This window comes from Ruditapes philippinarum, unplaced genomic scaffold (genome assembly GCF_026571515.1).
Source record: "Ruditapes philippinarum isolate M1 unplaced genomic scaffold, ASM2657151v2 ctg2367_1_1_1_1, whole genome shotgun sequence".
NCBI lineage: Eukaryota > Metazoa > Mollusca > Bivalvia > Venerida > Veneridae > Ruditapes > Ruditapes philippinarum.
Window position 1 is genome coordinate 131,520 of NW_026863802.1, and position 18,543 is coordinate 150,062.

At 32.8% G+C, this 18,543-nt stretch overlaps 1 protein-coding gene across 1 annotated transcript in view; it reads left to right on the forward strand.

Moving 5' to 3' along the window:
• The window catches only part of LOC132723372 (uncharacterized), a 106,203-nt gene that overhangs the window by 71,850 nt on the left and 15,810 nt on the right, over window positions 1-18,543 (forward strand). The window contains exons 17-19 of the mRNA XM_060708076.1: window positions 8,970-9,180; window positions 9,724-9,855; window positions 17,624-17,767. Of these exons, the coding sequence (XP_060564059.1) occupies window positions 8,970-9,180; window positions 9,724-9,855; window positions 17,624-17,767 (487 nt within the window). The remainder of the gene's footprint in view (window positions 1-8,969; window positions 9,181-9,723; window positions 9,856-17,623; window positions 17,768-18,543) is intronic.

The window sequence follows — 18,543 nt, forward strand, 5'->3', positions numbered from 1 at the left end:
TCATTTCTCTTATCCAGTAAAATATGATAAGTTGTTATTTAATGACCTTGACCTTGAAGGTTTAATTATTGAAATTTCACAATTGATTATATAACTTTGTAAATAATGAATGCATTGTCTTAACTTGTATATACAACAATTCTTTGGACAAGACAATCATTAAAAAAGATTTAATTGAACTTGACTCTTGATCTTAATTTGACCTTGACACTTCTGGTCAAATTAGTGAATTTTGCTACAATTGGCCATAATTCAATGTTGTTTATTTATGGATTTGATTTATACTTGGACAAAAGAAAACTTATGATAAAACATGAATGTTCAATAATTCAAATATGACCTTGACCTTTATTTGACCTGGACCATCAAGGTCAAATTTTTTGAAATTTGTTTAAATTGTAAAAAAACTTTGTTATTTATTTATGGATTTGATTCATACTCAAAAGAACACATATGAGAAAATGTTGAATTATTCTGATATGAGCTTGACTATTATTTGAGCTTGACCTTCAACATGTTCAAGGTAAACTTATTAAAATTTGCTGAAATTGTTTTAACTTCATTATAATTTTTTTATGGATTTGATTCATTCTTTGGCAAAAGAACACATATTATGACAAAACTGACATGATGATTGATTCAAATATGACTTTGACCTTAAATTGACCTTGACCATCAAGGCCAAATATGAAATTTAAATTTTATTTGTTACAAAAAATTATGTTTTGTAGGAGTACTCTTTACTATAATATTCATCTGATGTGTTTGACTTTAGAAATAAGAAAACGAAGAGCATAGACCCCACTAAGTGGTAGCTCTAAATGTTACTTTAAATTTTGTCTTATTTTTCACTTTTTTATGAAGAGTTTGGACTCTCTTCTTTCTGTGATCATTATTTAGACAGAACATTTACTACTTTAAATGTAGTCACATTTTTCAGACTTCCCTAAATTGTTCTCTGCGATTACATAAGATAGGTAAATTTACTGCCTTTACAATTGGTCACATTTTTACACTTCCCAAAAGAGTTAAGACTCTTATTTCCATGTTTAGGTAAGGTAGGATGATTTATTACTTTAGATTACTTTTGTCACATTTTTTACACTTTTCTGAAGTCTCTCATTTCTGACTTTCTCATTTCTATGATAAATGTAATAAGCACTGCCTCAAGTCACTTGTAGGGGAAAATTGGTGACAGGGCCTTTGAAAAAGGGGAAACAAATCATATATTGCCATAGAAGAGTCATGGGAGAAAAAAAAGGGAAAATTTAATTTATGTTTGTAGGTTCTTAATAAACATTGCTGCATTCATTCCTCAGAATGTTTTAATATTACTCTTAAAAATTACACTTTGTTTTTCTTATAAACACATCTTTATAGGTTTTATGTCTCATAAAGATATGTTTATCAGAGAAAAAGATTTGTAAAAGGGTGTCCATGATTGGGTGGTTTAAAGTTCATTGTCTTCAAATAATGTGTCCTTCACTGCTGTGGGCACATCCCACCATGAACTTTGAAAATGTTAGGAAGCATCCAGCTTGCAAAAGGAATGTTGGTGACTCAACTCAGATGCCCACTTAGGCCTGAAATAATGCATTGAAAAGCACCTTAAATGTCCTCCTCAACCAGTAAAGCTGGAAAGTAACCAAAATGACCTTGACAATGTCAGTGTAAAAATGAACCAAAAAAACCCCATTAAAGTTTGATTTCCTCATACACATTACATTGTGCATTGATCTCATGACATCTTTACAGTTAGTAATTCTCCAATTATAACATTCAGATATTTTTTAAGGCTTTTCAGTTAATCCTTGTCCATTATATTCTTGATAACCTATTTTACAGGTTTCGTTTGATTTTAACATTATCGGATCATAATCAAAGTGTTTGATTCCATATGTGGCATAAACTGTACATTAACTGATAAATGGACGAGATATGAAGTGGACAAAGTCAATTAAAGGAATTAATGTTGACAGCTGTATTTCCTGTAACACTCTTTTAAGATAAATATCAACATTTCTAAACAAGCGATGTTAGTGACCAATGAAATGCCTGGTAAAAACTAGATAGATAATGTTAACACAGAGAACTTACTGGTATGCGGCAATTTATTATATATATAGGTTAGAACTCAAATAGAAATTTATGAAAATTTCTTCCGACATAAAAAATTTGCAAGTTCTTGCCAAGATGTTGGTCCCGCAAAGGTTACAATAAAAACGGATGGCACAATGTGACATTGACTTAAGAGTATCCGATGTGTCACAGTATCAAACTAGTACTTTTAGTATTGACGTAATGGAATTTTGTGTCATAATGCGTCCCCTTTAATTTCAACAACTACGCAAATCTAAACAGATACTCGTGTGTGAGGTAGCATTTTATTCAGTTCTTCTAAAGGTATGCAGTGCACAGCTGACCATTCCTTGCAGCCATTTTACGCGTGTGTAAAAGCTCGCTTGTAATATTCTTAGATATAGATGTCATGATCATAAATGAACCCCTAAGTATGTTGACAACAACAGATCATACTCAAATGACCAGTGCAGACCAAGATAAGTCCGCACTTCTGTGCTGTCTGATCATGGTCTGCACTGTTCTGTATTCAGTCATTGCATAATTATTATGAAAAAATTCCCTTGAAAATGTCTAATGGTTTAGTCCATATTGAAAGATGGACAAGTCCATTAATGATATCTAGCGAAGCTAGTCCATTTATGATATAAATGGGGGGGGGAAGGTGTTAAAAGTTCAAAGATGAATATCAGGAGGAAATATGAGAAATACTGAATATATCATCAATTTTCATCAGATAGCGTTTGTGAATACATGTAACAGTAATTGCTAGGGTCCAATTTCATTAATACCAGTATCTAACTATTGTATCTATAATTAAAAGGAAAATGATGTACTGTCATATTTTGATGTGAGAATAAAAATTTGTGAAAATTACACTTAGTATCTGATTGGAATTCTAGAATATTCAAGATTTACGTAAACAAGAATTGAAATACAACAGAAAGAAATATTTCGGCGCCATTATGACCTAAATTGTATTCAAGGTGTGCGGTAAAACCAAACCATACAAACAAACAGAAAGATATTACTGTTACAATCTGTTTTCAGATTAAGGAAATTCGACTCTTATGGCTCTTTTTTGTACATAACAGATTTGAGAACCATTTTTTTTAATTCCTATTATTTGGCGCTATTAATCAATATGCAGTTTGTAAAGTAACTTCAGTATTAGACTGGTGATTTAGTTAATGTTTAATTTATATCTTTGAAATCATTTGGCCCAAATATTAATGAAAAGTTTCAGATTTCAAATCACGACCATGCAATCCATGTAAGCCTTTTTAAGCCTTATAGATAAGTCAAGAAACAATTTATTTTACTTTTTTTTGTGAAAAACGAATTAATAAACATAATACAAATAAATAGGGCTTAAACGTGACATTTATATATCTGATTTTGAATATCTTTATTGCAGTATAAAGATAACAAGTGTTCAAATATTCATTAAAACAAATCACTGTACATTATTAATGATTTTACAGCACCTAATGGGTATCTGAATTCAGCCTTATTTCCATTTTCCTCTCATTAGTTGCTTATCTTTGAGTATTATTCGAAAGATTGACAATATAATGTTTGTCGTAGAATGTTTATGAAATGGAATATGACAGCTTCTTTGATATTTACATTTGCTCTAGAATTGATTTTTTTTTTCACATGCAATTTATTTTTCAATGATTGGCGTTGATATTTCACTTCCAATACATTCTATTGAATGAACAATGTTTGTGGAAAGTTTATATGGAAATAATGGGGGATTTATATATACCAGGATTGGATTGTTTATATGGGATTTAAAAGATTTTAGGAAAATGGATATGCAAGGACAGAAATAGCCCTTCTATCATTGGTCGGTATATATATATATATATTTATTTTGTGAATTTTATATATTCATTCAGGTGTACGTGGGAGTGCAATAAAATATGCAATTTGTTAATTGCTTACAAATGATAAATTTATTACTGTTTATGCAATATACTATTTATTTATTTATTCCAGTCTCATTTATATACAATATAATATAAAATACATGTATATAGCCATTCTATAATACTAATATTGTTAGAAACTGAAAAACAATATATTTGCATGTTAAATAATGAAAAAGAACCAAACAAACAATGAATTCATTATGATGTGTATCTTGAATTATGAATGTGACAAATAATTTATTCAGTATATTTGCATGTTAAATACTGAAAGACAGTGAATTTTGATCAGTACTAAATGAATGTTAAAAACTAAAAAGAATTCACTGACAGTGTTTTATGTAAGTAATCAAATTTGGTATCTTAATTTGCCTATTTAAAGGGACTGCACTGAGGTTTTTTTTACGTGACAGGACTGAAATCCTGAAATTCGAGATTAATGTTAACTTTGATTTGATGTAGATCTAGACCAATAGAATGTGTGCAAAACTTCAGATCTTTGCTCACTTTGTTTTTTCCAGAATGATTATTCTAATTGTGAACTATGGCCCAAAATTGAAAAGCAAGTCAACGTTTTTCACTCAAATCAAAGAATAGCACAAAAATACAATTTTCAAGTATATTTCATAATGATCTTTTGCATATCTTTTTTTGAAGTGCCCAAGCTGGTGTATTTAAGAAATTCAATTTTTATGTTTTATGTTTTTACTTTTTTTGGACCTCAACAAAAAAAAAAAAGAATAAATTTATGATCCATTTCTCAATACTTAATATTAGTAAGTGCTAATAATAAAGATGTCAACTACTGCCAAAAATGTGTTGTCTTAAAACAGTTTATTTGTTAATTATATGTTAAAACTGAAAAATGTTAATATCTATGGACCATAAATTAATACAGGGCAATTTAAAAAGCAAGACGCAAAATGATTTTCTACATTTCATACTATATAATATTAATAAAAAAGTTTTATGAGGTAATATGCATATAAGTTCATTATTATCATACAAGTTTGTTTTCATGTTGGGATACTTAGAACCTTTCATATACCGGTATGTAAAGAAAATGTGACTGAACCACTGTGCTGGCTCAGATCATGGTCTAGTTGCGCTGGTCCGATGGGTAAATTATGTTGTCTGCGGCATCCTAAGAGTTAAATGTTAGGCCTGAAAGTTTTACAGTGCAGACCATTATTAGACTGCATGCATCAATGTGCTGGCTGAGTTTGGTCTTGGGTAAAATGTGTAGCTGCAAAAAAAGGCTGAGGGAAAAATTCCAGGCCTGAATGTATTAATTAACAAAACCTCAAAACTGAATTTCAAACAAGTTCAACTTGGTATTTCTAAAGTGTACAGATTATTATATGCAATAGATTAAAATCATCTTCAATTGAAAACTTGTTGATGTATTTTAGTTTAAACATTTTAATTAATGTATTCATTCTTATTATAATGAAGTAAATAGAGTTTTCAAATCTCTATAACTACTTATCAATAAAGATGATCCTATTTGGATAAAGTGTTGCGCCCACCTTTTGTATAGCATAATGATGAATGTGATTTAATAAGATCTTTATATCATTTTATCTATGTGTAAGATTTTGAATTTATGAGTTTGTTTTTATATTATTTTATATTATAATGTGCAAAATTTTAAATTTATGAGTTTGTTTTTATAATTCGTTGATGTATAAATAGGATCAAATTGTCTAAATGTTATAAATAATTTAGTTCTTGAAAAGTTACTCTTGTACATCTACACCATGGGTAACAATGAGAACTTAGAAATTAATAGTTTGATTTGTTACAATACTACACTGTTAATTTTATTTAGGAAATAGAATATCAATTTTGAATGCATTGTTGTTGAATAATGCAGGGTTCGAGTCCAAATGCATAGGAATATAATCACGTAGGTGGATTATCCACGGCTTGAGTGATTAATTGCAAAGCATTTGAAAGATAAACCATGCATTATTATACTATCATGCAAGAAAAATAAATATCTGTTTCCATTCTAACATGCTAATAAAAAAGAGAATAGATAAAAATATATTGAACTACATTAAATGTAGAATTTGAATTTTCCTGACATCATTTGGTTTAATACTGTTCATTGATGTCATATCTGACAAATTATTCCGTTTTAACCTGTGCATAAAACGTGAAATAATGCGCTTCAAGAGAAAGCTGTGATATTGTTATGTTGTGACCCACTTGTTGACAATGGCAGGGGTTTATAGCCTTTTCCATTCAGCTTTCTTTTCTGGTTATTATCCCCCGCCGAAAATTTTCGGCGGAGGATATAGAAATAGTCTCCGTCCGTCCGACCTTCTGTCCATCCATCCGTCCGTCCTTCCGTCCGACATTTTTGTCCGGAGCATATCTCTAAAAGTATTTGAGGTATCAACTTGAAACTTCATAGGTGGATAGACCTCATTGAGGAGGAGTGCAGTGCACAAGAATGATAACTCTATCTTGCATGATTTTTGAGTTATTGCCCTTTGTTATTTTTCAAAATTGATTTTTGTCCAGAGCATAACTCCAAAAGCCTATGAGATATTAACATGAAACTTCATAGGTGCATAGATCTCACTCAGGAGGTGTGCAGTGCACAAGAATGATAACTCTACCTTTCATAATTTTTGAGTTATTGCCCTTTGTTATTTTTCATACCTAATTTTTCACCTGAGTGGAGCGTAACTCAAAAAGTGTTTGAGATATCAACATGAAATGTCATAGGTGGATAGATCTTATTGAGGAGGAATGTTGTGCGCAAGAATGATAACTCTTCCCTATACAATTTTTAAATTGCCCTTTGTTTTTTTTCATGCTATTTTGTCCAGAGCATATCTCAAAAAGTATTTGAGGTATCAACTTGAAACTTCAAAGGTGGATGGATCTCATTGAGGAGAAGTGCAGTGCTTAAGAATGATAACTCTACCCTGCATTATTTTTGAGTTATTGCCCTTTGTTATTTTTCAAAATTGATTTTTGTCCAGAGCATAACTCCAAAAGCCTATGAGATATTAACATGAAACTTCATAGGTGCATAGATCTCACTCAGGAGGTGTGCAGTGCACAAGAATGATAACTCTACCTTTCATAATTTTTGAGTTATTGCCCTTTGTTCTTTTTCATACTTAATTTTTCAATTCAATTTTTTTCTCAAAAAGTATTTGAGGTATCAACTTGAAACTTCATAGGTGGATAGATTTTACTGAGGAGGGATGCAGCACACAAGAATGATAACCTACCCTGCATTATTTTTCAGTAATTGCCCTTTGTTATTTTCAGCCATCAGTATTCACATATTGGTTTCAAATCTGTAATCACTATAGCCATCAGTTTTCATTACCAAAAGACCTCTTAAAATGGAATTATTCCGCTCTACTACATATACATTCTTCCAATGAGCAAACACATTCGGCGGGGGATGGCCATGTTGACATGGCTCTTGTTAACTTTAATACCGACAAATCTGTTACATTTAAAACTTTATTTCTGGATGTCTTTTGATGATGTCTGCTTAAATTCATACCAATTTCTAGGTCAATAGGGTCAAGGTCACTGGTGATTGTATTAACAAATTATACTCATTGGGGTCAAAAGTCAAGGTCACTGTAACCTTTGTTAAATATTTATATATGGTCAATAGTTGTTACTACAATTATGACTCTGAAACTTAATATGTGGATGCATCTTGATGAGGCCTGTCTACTATGCCAATCTTTGGGTCAAAAACAAACATCTCATCACCTTAGAGCAGTAATGGCCTAACTCCTATTAAATAATATAATGTGTTAACCCGTTATTGCATGAAGGTGATGAATTCTCATTATTTAAAAAATTTGCAGTTAACGATTCAGCCCTGAGAAAAAAAGTGGAGCAAGTTCCTCCTTAGACAGCTATTGTTTGAAGTTCCTCCTTAGACAGCTCTTGTTTGATAATTGTGTATGCAATGGAATTATCTTATAAACCTTTGGACTACTAGTGACTTTCAGACACATGCCAGAAGTGCAAGTCTGGTCGCAGCACCTACATGCATTCTGCACTGACTATACTGTATACAGTTATCTGCTTGTTTGATATTTTTTGATATATATGAATAATTTATAATATCCATATACACGTACAGTCTCAAATTCTGAAGTTCGATAAATCTCTTTGAAAAATAAATTTGAGCAGGGTTAAAGATACCGGTATGTTCAGACGTAACGTTCCGAACATTATCCTAGTTGGGGAGAAAAAAATCTATTGATACGCCTGACTTGGTAAATTAAGCTTCTTGCTGTATGATTTGTAAAATTAAACCATTTCTGATACATTGTACTGTACAGTTTGACTTATTTATTCTATTGTTTTAAAAACTAACCTATTTAAAATTGATAGTTCAATTGACGTTTAATTAAGGGTGACTGTTTTATACTGAATGATCATCATTTGAGCGTATATATATGACAGATTAAGCTGGATTTTAAAGGTGTGCAGGTTAAATGCTAGATAATGATGGTTGAATATATATGTTTGTGACTTTAAATTAATAATCAAATCACTTCAGAAAATCGATTTTATGCATCAAAGGATTAAAGTAATAAGATAAAAGAAATCTATAAATAATTGCTTTTAGAAAATTAATTGTATTAAATTTACCTTTAAAGACAGTAGAAAAAAATATTTTGCAAACTATCGTTAAAATTCACTAATTATTATTTGACTTCATTGAAAATTTGATAGAAAATACAGATTAGATTTTTGAATTAAATAGAAAATGCAGATTTATATTCAGCAACTGCTAAAGTCTGCTGAAAAAATTAATTAAATTTAAAATTCCAAAACATTTATACCAGTCTGTGATTGCAGCTCAACTATTGGTCAATTTCAATTTTTTAAATCTTAATCAGCCAATTGGATGCAGAAGCTTAAGACTGGTCTACTTGTTTTTTTCCAATTTTACAGGTGCCACACGAGACTGGTTCAGAGATGACAGGAGGATATTTATCAGACTTGATAACTGTGACAAGTACGGACAGTATCGAAAGTGGACCAGAAAATGAAGAAAGGGGAAATTGGCGTGGAAAACTGGAATTTATTTTATCTTGTCTGGGATATGTTGTCGGTCTTGGAAATATTTGGAGGTTTCCGTACCTTGTGTACAGAAATGGTGGAGGTAGGAATATTCTTATTTTAATTATTTATTGCTGACAATAAAAGAAAAAAAATTCTGAAGGATTGTCATTTTATTCTACATGTTTATGATGTTTGTCATAAAGTGTAATATTATTTTGGGCGTCTGTAGCTGAGTAGTTAAAGTCATTGACTTCAAACCAATTGCCCCTCACAGTGATTTGAATCTTGACAGGGACTTTTGATTATTTTAATTGAGGACACTATCCAGCTAGCTTATTGAATGTCAGTGGTTTTACTTAGATATGTGTTCATGCCTGCAATTATACACGAAGAAGCACAAGAGGTCTTCCTTCACTAGTAAAGCTGGAATTTCAACATAAAATCTGTACTGTATGCAGTTGCGACAAAAAACCCAACCCCAAAAAACACGTACTGTATGACTTAAATGATGTCACATTGCATAGTTCTTTCACTAGTGTGACATTTTTATTAAATGATTTTTTTTACTTCTCCAAAATATATTAAAGCTAAAACAAAAATGTTTGATGGATAAGAGTGTATAATGTTGTATTCCATTTTTCAGGTGCATTTTTCATTCCTTACTTGGTAATGCTGACATTTTGTGGCATACCACTTGTATATATGGAGATGGGGTTTGGACAGTATGCCAGTCTAGGTCCGGTCACAATATGGCGAGCTGTACCGCTATTTAAAGGTAAATGACTTGTTAAAATCATGATAACGTTTATGATTGTAGGAATGTTTTAATTATGACATTATATACAAATATTCCTTGTGTTTTTTGCTTGACTGAAATTTAGTTTGATTGTGCAGGAAGCTACTAGCTTATAGACACACTCTCGAATCCTTTCCAGGAACTAACCAGTATTGAGCAATGAGCATAAAGTTTCTTGCTGAAGGAAACATTATGGCTTGCCCCTTCTGGGATTTGAACCCACATGGCTAGAGATCCTTAGATTATTGAAGGAAACAATTGCTTGCTTCTGATGGGATTTGAACCCAAAACCCAGCTAGAGATCCTTAGAGATCTGACTCGTTTACCACTTGGCCATGCCGCCACTTGTATTTGGCCAGGGTACAAGTAAAAATCTAGATACTGTCGTAATAAACCTATTATATTAAAATTAATGCTTTATAATAGATCTAAGAGGCAATGATACATAGCAACATGTGTTACATAATACCTTTAAAGGTAATATTATGCATCTTTTTATATTAATCAGGTACATATGCATTTGGCATTATACAATGTCAGAATAAAAAGTTGATAGGATATTAATAACATTGATTTATCTTTCAGCTGTTTGGGATTAGAATATATGTATATATTTTAGTCTTTGTTTGAGTCATAATTTATATATTTATGTAATCTAATAATGGTGTGATGATAATGTTATTTTATTATCCTAAGCCTGCTGGTAGCAATAGATTCTACCCATGCAACCAGTGCAGACCAAGATCAACTGGGACATCTGTGCTGTCTGATCATGGTCTGCACTGTTTGCTGTTCAGTCCGTACATATTTTCCGTTAAAATAATGAATGGTTTTATCCACATTAGTAAGATATTTAGTATGTATTTGAATTTCAAGGACTTTTACTAAAACAAAAAGAAGGGTACAGAAATTGAGCTGCCAGCATTAAAGAGCCTGGTTTGGCTATAGGGATGTGCAGGCTCTGGCCAGGCTCTATACTGATGACAAAGACTTAAATCATTATTAGTAGGACAATATGTATTTTCGGATAAACTTTATTCTAGATAATTTTGTTAATATTGGTTGAAAAAACAAAACAAAAAAAAAAACAAAACAAAAAATAAACAAGTATTTGTAACTTATCTTTATATTAACAATTATATATTTATTTATTTCACAGATTACTTTAAAAAAAGTACACAAAACAGATCAATTTTGCTTGAAAAAAAGTGATTGAATCAATTGACTTGTAAAAATTTTTGGTCAAGTTGTCATTCAGACCCAGAACTGAGAGCCCTGTAGGCTCTAGCAAACTAACAGGTTACCTTCCAGTTGAGGTAACCTGCAGAAATTTGTGTTACAGTACAGAATCTGGTTATGTTTGTTTAAGCTTAATCAAGTTTCAGGTAACAAGATAAGCAAAATATCCCTAAATTTGGGCATTTGCACTGAATGAAACTCTCCTGAGTGTGATATACAGAAGTTTTCCAGACCAATTGTATTACTGAATTAAAATCTAATTACCATTACCATACAGTATTGTAACAGCTGTTACCAGTGTCTAAATACCACCACCACACTGTACATATGTACTGTCAGAGACAGATGGTGGGTTAATGCCTGAGCTTTGGAATCAATCTTTCCTCAAATGCTATAAAACAATTGTAATCAAGTTTTTTTTCTTTCTTGTTATCTGTTAAAAGATGCCATATTACTTTTTTTCCAATGGAATTTGAGATCTTATCAGTGTTTCACAGGCTTTTAAGGTGATTGTATTTTAAACAGAAAGATAAAAGCATAAGGATTTTATAGGAGAATTGTCAGCATTGTGTATCATGAGTTTTAAAGGTCTCATTGTGAGCACAGATGTAGACAAAGTGACAATCATATATAATTGTTTTTTTTCTCTCAAAGGAATGTCAATTTGAAATGATTTTTTCATCAGATCATTGTCAGTGGGTGGTCCATTTTAATATATATATTTGACCCGCCTTATCCCTACTCTATTGCACTGTTGAAGTGGACTTGCCATAATTTCTTAGAATTATATATTTGTCCACTGTCAGTATAAAGGGGTTCAGAATGAAAATACTAGAATTTAGCAGTTAAGTCAAACTATAATTACCATGGTAGGTCATTTGCAAGTTCTCATAACTATAACTGATGATTAGCATTCAGAAATTTAAAGAATCAAGAGTTTGTGATAGTAAAATCAGTATTGGAAAATTTTATATACAGTGCATATATTATATATTTAATAAGTTTCATATTTATACCTTCAGTAACTTTGTTTTCAGTGTTTAAGGCCACTAGTGAGAAGCTCAAAACTATAGGCTATTTTAAAACAAATACTCAGTATTATCAGCATAATTGACACTCAATAATGAACAAATAGTAGTTTGAAATATGTAGCAAAAAGGAGGAATCCTAAATTTAGTCTTAAGTGTTGTTGTGCAGGTCCAGTAATACAGATGTTGCAGGTTTGATCCCCCACCCACTTGCAATACTTATCACCTTTTGGAACTCACCTTAAAAGCCAAGGATACATTGGGCATGTTAAGAACCAGTGTCACCTTTGAAATGAGGCATCTGCTATACCCATGTACTAAGTCTGAAAATCAAAAGTAAACCGACTCGTCCTTCAGGCAGTGTAATTGTTACTGGCAATAGAAAAATGACAGTAAATAAACAAAATAAGAAAATGAAATAGCCTTGAATAAAAGGTGATAAATGTCTTATGACCTAATTTGTCACGTTTTCTTAAAATCAAATGCAAAAATATGAGGAATTCACATTCTGTTTTTTAATTTGATCAAGTCTTAAATACATTATGACACTATATGTGTTCTGAATTAATTTACAGCATTTTGTCAAAGCTGTTATATTTCTGACTCCTAATTGATTAAAACAGGGAAGTTAAATAAGTTTAATGCACGTTGCTGCTTAGAATTGATAACAGAATAATTGTCAGCCGTCTAAGAACAGGAATAATTGGATAAACTGACATTTTGTTCATAATATACAGACAATATAATGTTGCTAGAAAATATTCTAGCCTCAATGTGACAGGACAAGAAGGATAAAGTTCAAGGTTGACAACACTTGCTTAAAATGACAGTATGCTTTTTTAATTTCTTGGTTTATTAGTTATACCCCCACAAATAAAGTTTTAATAGGGGGGTATATAGGAGTCAGCTTGTTGGTCAGTTCATAGGTCGATCCACATCATGGTTTCAGGACGGTAACTAGAGTTTTGAATGAGGTAATGTAATCAAACTTGGTATATAGCAACTTTATGTTGAGACCCTATTAGACCTGCTGGGGTCAAGGTCATCATTACTAAAATAGAAAAAAATGGTTTCTGGACAATAACTATAGTTAGGAATGAGATATTGTAATAAACCTTGGTGTATAAGCATGCTTATATGAAGACGCCAGTTTGTATTGCATTTAGACCCCCTTGGGTCAAGGTCAAGATCGCCATTACAGAAAATAGAAAAATGGTTTCCGGACAATAACAAGAGTAAGGAATGAGACATTGTAAGCAAACATGGCACATAGCAATTTTATGTGGAAACCCCAGTTGGTATTGCATTTTGACCCCCTGGGGTCAAGGTCACCATTGCTAAAAATAAAAAAAATGGTTTCTGGACAATAACTATAGTTAAGAATGAGTTATTGTAATCAAATTTGGTGTATTGCATGCTTATATGAAGACCACAGTTGGTATTGCATTTGGACCCCATGGGTTTAAGGTCAAGGTCGCCATTACTGAAAATAGAAAAATAATTTCTGGACAATAACTTAAGTTAGGAATGAGATATTGTAATCAAATTTGGTGTATAGCATGCTTATATGAAGACCTTGGGGTTTTTTTGCATATGGATCCCCTGGGGTCAAGATCACTATTACTAAAAAGTAGAAAAATGGTTTCCTACAATAACTATAGTTAGGAATGAGATATTGTAATCAAACTTGGTGTATAGCAAGCTGATATGAATACCCCAGTTTGTATTGCATTTGTACCCTGGGGTCAAGGTCATCGTTACTAAACTTGTCATCTTCCTAAATCCATGAATTACACAAACTTTTATCTTTGGCACAGTACAGGGCTTTCAAAAAATTGGTTAAAAAGGACAGGTGTTATTGTTAGAAACAAGTTATTGTCTTCATTATGCCCCCATTTCGAAGAAAAGGGGGTATATTGCTTTGCACTTGTCGGTCCGTCGGTCTGTCGGTCCGTCGGTCCGTAGACCAAATGGTTTCCGGGTGATAACTAAAGAACCCTAAGGCCTAGGAACTTCAAACTTGGTATGGTGATTGGTCATGACCAGAAGATGACCCCTATTGATTTTGGGGTCAAGGGGTCAAAGGTCAAGGTCACATTGACCTTGTAAGCAAAAACGGTTTCCGATCAATAACTAAAGAACCTTAAGGCCTAGGAACTTCAAACTTAGTATGGTGATTGGTCATGATCAGTAGATGACCCCTATTGATTTTGGGGTCAAGGGGTCAAAGGTCAAGGTCACATTGACCTTGTAAGCAAAAACAGTTTCCAATCAATAACTAAAGAACTTTAAGGCCTAGGAGTTCAAACTTAGTATGGTGATTGGTCATGATCAGTAGATGACCCCTATTGATTTTGGGGTCAAGGGGTCAAAGGTCAAGGTCACATTGACCTCTTCAGGGTTCCCACGCTGTCCGGGAAAACGGGAAATGTCCGTGAATTTGAAAACACTAGCTCCCGGCCTTGAAAAGTCCGGGAATTAGTGTTGATACAGAAAAAAGTCCGGGAAGGTACGGGAATTAGTCTGGAAAAGGGGAGGTAAATCAAACAACCAAAATGGCGGTCTTAGCACAGTATATTGATTTCCGCATCTTGAATGTTGATGATTTTTCGATTTACAAGTGTTTTTAAGAGGCCAATTTTGACATTTATGAGATTTAACATTTATTTTCTGGTTACTATTGCGGTTTTGTTTGGAAAATCTTATAAGACAGTCACAAATCGACCCCAAGTTTGCTTGATTGGCCTGTGCTCAAAGCACATGAAAAAGATGAAAGCTCACAGGTATGGTTGTTTCCTTGGGCAATGTTTTTTATCCTAATTGCTCACAACCATGCTAAAAGCCAAAGGTATATCAATATAAAATTAACAATAGTATTACATACAGGGCGTCCATTAATGGAAGTTTGGGAGTCATTTACTCCCTGATTTTGGTTTGTGACTTCTTTAAGTTCTACTTTTCCTTCTTTACCTATATAATGTGACTTCCAATATCAGAGATTTTGCAGTGTCTGACTTCCAAATTTTGGAACTTAGTGGAGGCCCTGATTACATACATGAACTATTGTAAAGGCAGAGCACAGCCAATTGGCCACACGGGTAGCACGAAATACCTAAGTATAGCCAATATATACTAAAAATAATGTGTTGTACTAATAAAATTGTGTTTTAATCATGAATACAATATACAATTTCACTAAGATGTAATCAAACATACCCAAATATACATTTTTGAACACCGCCCCCCTCCCGTAGCACTGACTTAAGCAGAATACAACATTTAAACATGAAAGTTGTGAAATTTTGAATGTCGAATCACCTGCAGGCAGTTTTCATAATTTTACCCTTCAGTGTGACATGCTTTTGCCATTCTTTGAAGCCTTTAAGTGGACTGAGGTCAAATGTGTGGTAAATTATTTAATAAGTACTATGAATATCTGGTCAAAAAGTGATCCCTTGAAACATTAAAAACAGCAAAATTACATGAAAATGGCACACAACCTGCAAAAACAGTTTCTTTCACAAAGTACATTTCATTATTTATAGACACTGAATGTATTTCTTAGATAGAGTTAGATTTATGTCATGAACTATATGTATTTTATTGGTGTTGCTAAACATTACCATGAACATATTCAAAGGACAAAAAAAATCAAATAGCTTGAAATTTTATCTTCTAAAAAGTCCTTAAAAAATCAAAAAAGGTCCTTGATAAGTCCTGGAAAAGTCCTTAAATTTTCAAAATATCTAAGAGTGGGAACCCTGCCTCTTGGGTAAAAACGGTTTCTGATCAATAACTTAAGAACACTTAGGCCTAGGAACTTCAAACTTGGTATTGTGATTGGTTATGACCAGCAGATGACCCCTATTGATTTTGGGGTTAAGGGGTCAAAGGTCAAGGTCACATTGACCTTGTAGGTAAAAACGGTTTCCGATCAATAACTAAAGAACTTTAAGGCCTAGGAACTTCAAACTTGGTATGGTGATTGGTCATGATCAGTAGATGACCCCTATTGATTTTGGGGTCAAGGGGTCAAAGGTCAAGGTCACATTGACCTCTTGGGTAAAAACAGTTTCTGATCAATAACAAAAGAACCCTTAGGCCTAGGAACTTCAAACTTGGTATGGTGATTGGTTATGACCAGCAGATGACCCCTATTGATTTTGGGGTTAAGGGGTCAAAGGTCAAGGTCACATTGACCTTGTAGGCAAAAACGGTTTCCGATCAATATAGAAAGAACCCTTAGGCCTAGGGACTTCAAACTTGGTATGGTGATTGGCATGATCAGTAGATGACCCCTAGTGATTTTGGGGTCAAGGGGTCAAAGGTCAAGGTCACATTGACCTTGTAGGTAAAAACGGTTTCCGATCAATAACTAAAGAACTTTAAGGCCTAGGAACTTCAAACTTGGTATGGTGATTGGTCATGATCAGTAGATGACCCCTATTGATTTTGAGGTCAAGGGGTCAAAGGCCAAGGTCACATTGACCTTTTAGGTAAAAACGGTTTCCGATCAATAACTTAAGAACCCTTAGGCCTAGGAACTTCAAACTTGGTATGGTGATTGGTCATGACCAGCAGATGACCCCTATTGATATTTTGGGTTAAGGGGTCAAAGGGCAAGGTCACATTGACCTTGTAGGTAAAAATGCTTTCCAATCAATAACTTAAGAACCCTCAGGCCTAGGAACTTCAAACTTGGTATGGTGATTGGTCATGACCAGCAGATGACCTATTGATTTTGGGATCAAGGGGTCAAAGGTCAAGGTCACATTGACAATGTAAGTAAAAACGGTTTCTGATCAATAACTAAAGAACGCTTCGGCCTAGGAACTTCAAACTTGGCATGGTGATTGGTCATACCAGTAGATGACCCATATTGATTTTTGGGTCAAAGGTCAGGGTCAAATTGACCTTGTATGTTAAAATGGTTTCCGATCAATAACTAAAGAAGCCTTAGGCCTAGGAACTTCAAACCTGGTATGGTGATAGGTCATGACCAGCAGATGACCTATTGATTTTGGGGTCAAGGGGTCAAAGGTCAAGGTCACATTGACTTTGTAGGTAAAAACGGTTTCCGATCAATTAACTAAAAACGCTTAGGCCTAGGAACTTCAAACTTTGTATGATGATTGGTCATGACCAGCAGATGACCTCTATTGAGTTTTGGGTCAAGGGGTCAAAGGTTAAGGTCATGACCAGTAGATACTTGATAACCCTTATTAATTGTTTGATCACTGGGTCAGAAGTCATGCATAATAACCTTATCACATAACTAATTGGCTGCTGATAGGGGGCATACATGTTTTACAAACATATCTTGTTTTGTAAGTGTTGGATATGCCATGGTTGTTAGTGTTGCCCTGATCTGTGTATAAGGTCTTTCAAATAAAATGATAAGGTAAAGGTCAATGTAATACTAATTTTAAAACTTGCTATTTTAGCAACAAACTAAATGAATGAATGTCTTATATTTGTAGGTGTTGGATATGCTATGGTTGTCAGTGTTGCCCTGGTATGTGTGTACTACAACATCATCAATGCTTGGGCATTCCATTATTTATTCTCGTCATTTACTGCAAATCTACCGTGGGCATCATGTGATAATAAGTGGAACACTGAAGGTATGGCTATTGAGCATATTCTATTGTTTAGGTAACAATAGATTAATGATAACAATAGTGATTAATGTAAAATTTACAAGTCTTAATATAAAGTGTATAACTTAAAGCTGCATGCCTCCCGATGACCCAAAATATTTTAAAAAATTTTTGAAAAACCATACTAAAACTTTGAGAAAAGTAAACAAATTAAAGATTCAAGTGATAATTTATATCTTATGGGCAATTAATGACTGTATTTTGAAGTGTTTATCACCATATTTCTACTGCGTTACTAACACAGTTAAGGAGCTATTTATGCATATTTTGACCTCCTTTTTGTAATTTTTGTAATTTACATGGATTTTAAGTGCCGATTGTAATGTGTCAAGTACTTTCTTTGTTCATTTCACAATATTTCACCTTTAAATACATTTTCAAAATTTTCATGAAAATTAAGTTGAATCTGGAGGTGTGCTGCTGTAAGTATCATTTGAAATATTGTACTATTTTACAAACATTTAATGTTTTATCAACTACTTTCTAAATAAGCAATAACCAAATGTGACAAAGGATTAAAAATATGTTATTTTTCTTCAGTAAAAAAATCAATCAATTACGGGAGAGCAATGTATATGAAATTGATAACTGTCATCAAATGAACACTACTGGATAACATTTAAAGTATATTAACATATTTAGTTTGCTTTGGAATGGAAATCAATAAAATTTAATTTAAGACTTCTTTTTCCTGTTGTATTGCACAAATAGACTTCTTTTTCCTGTTGTATTGCACAAAT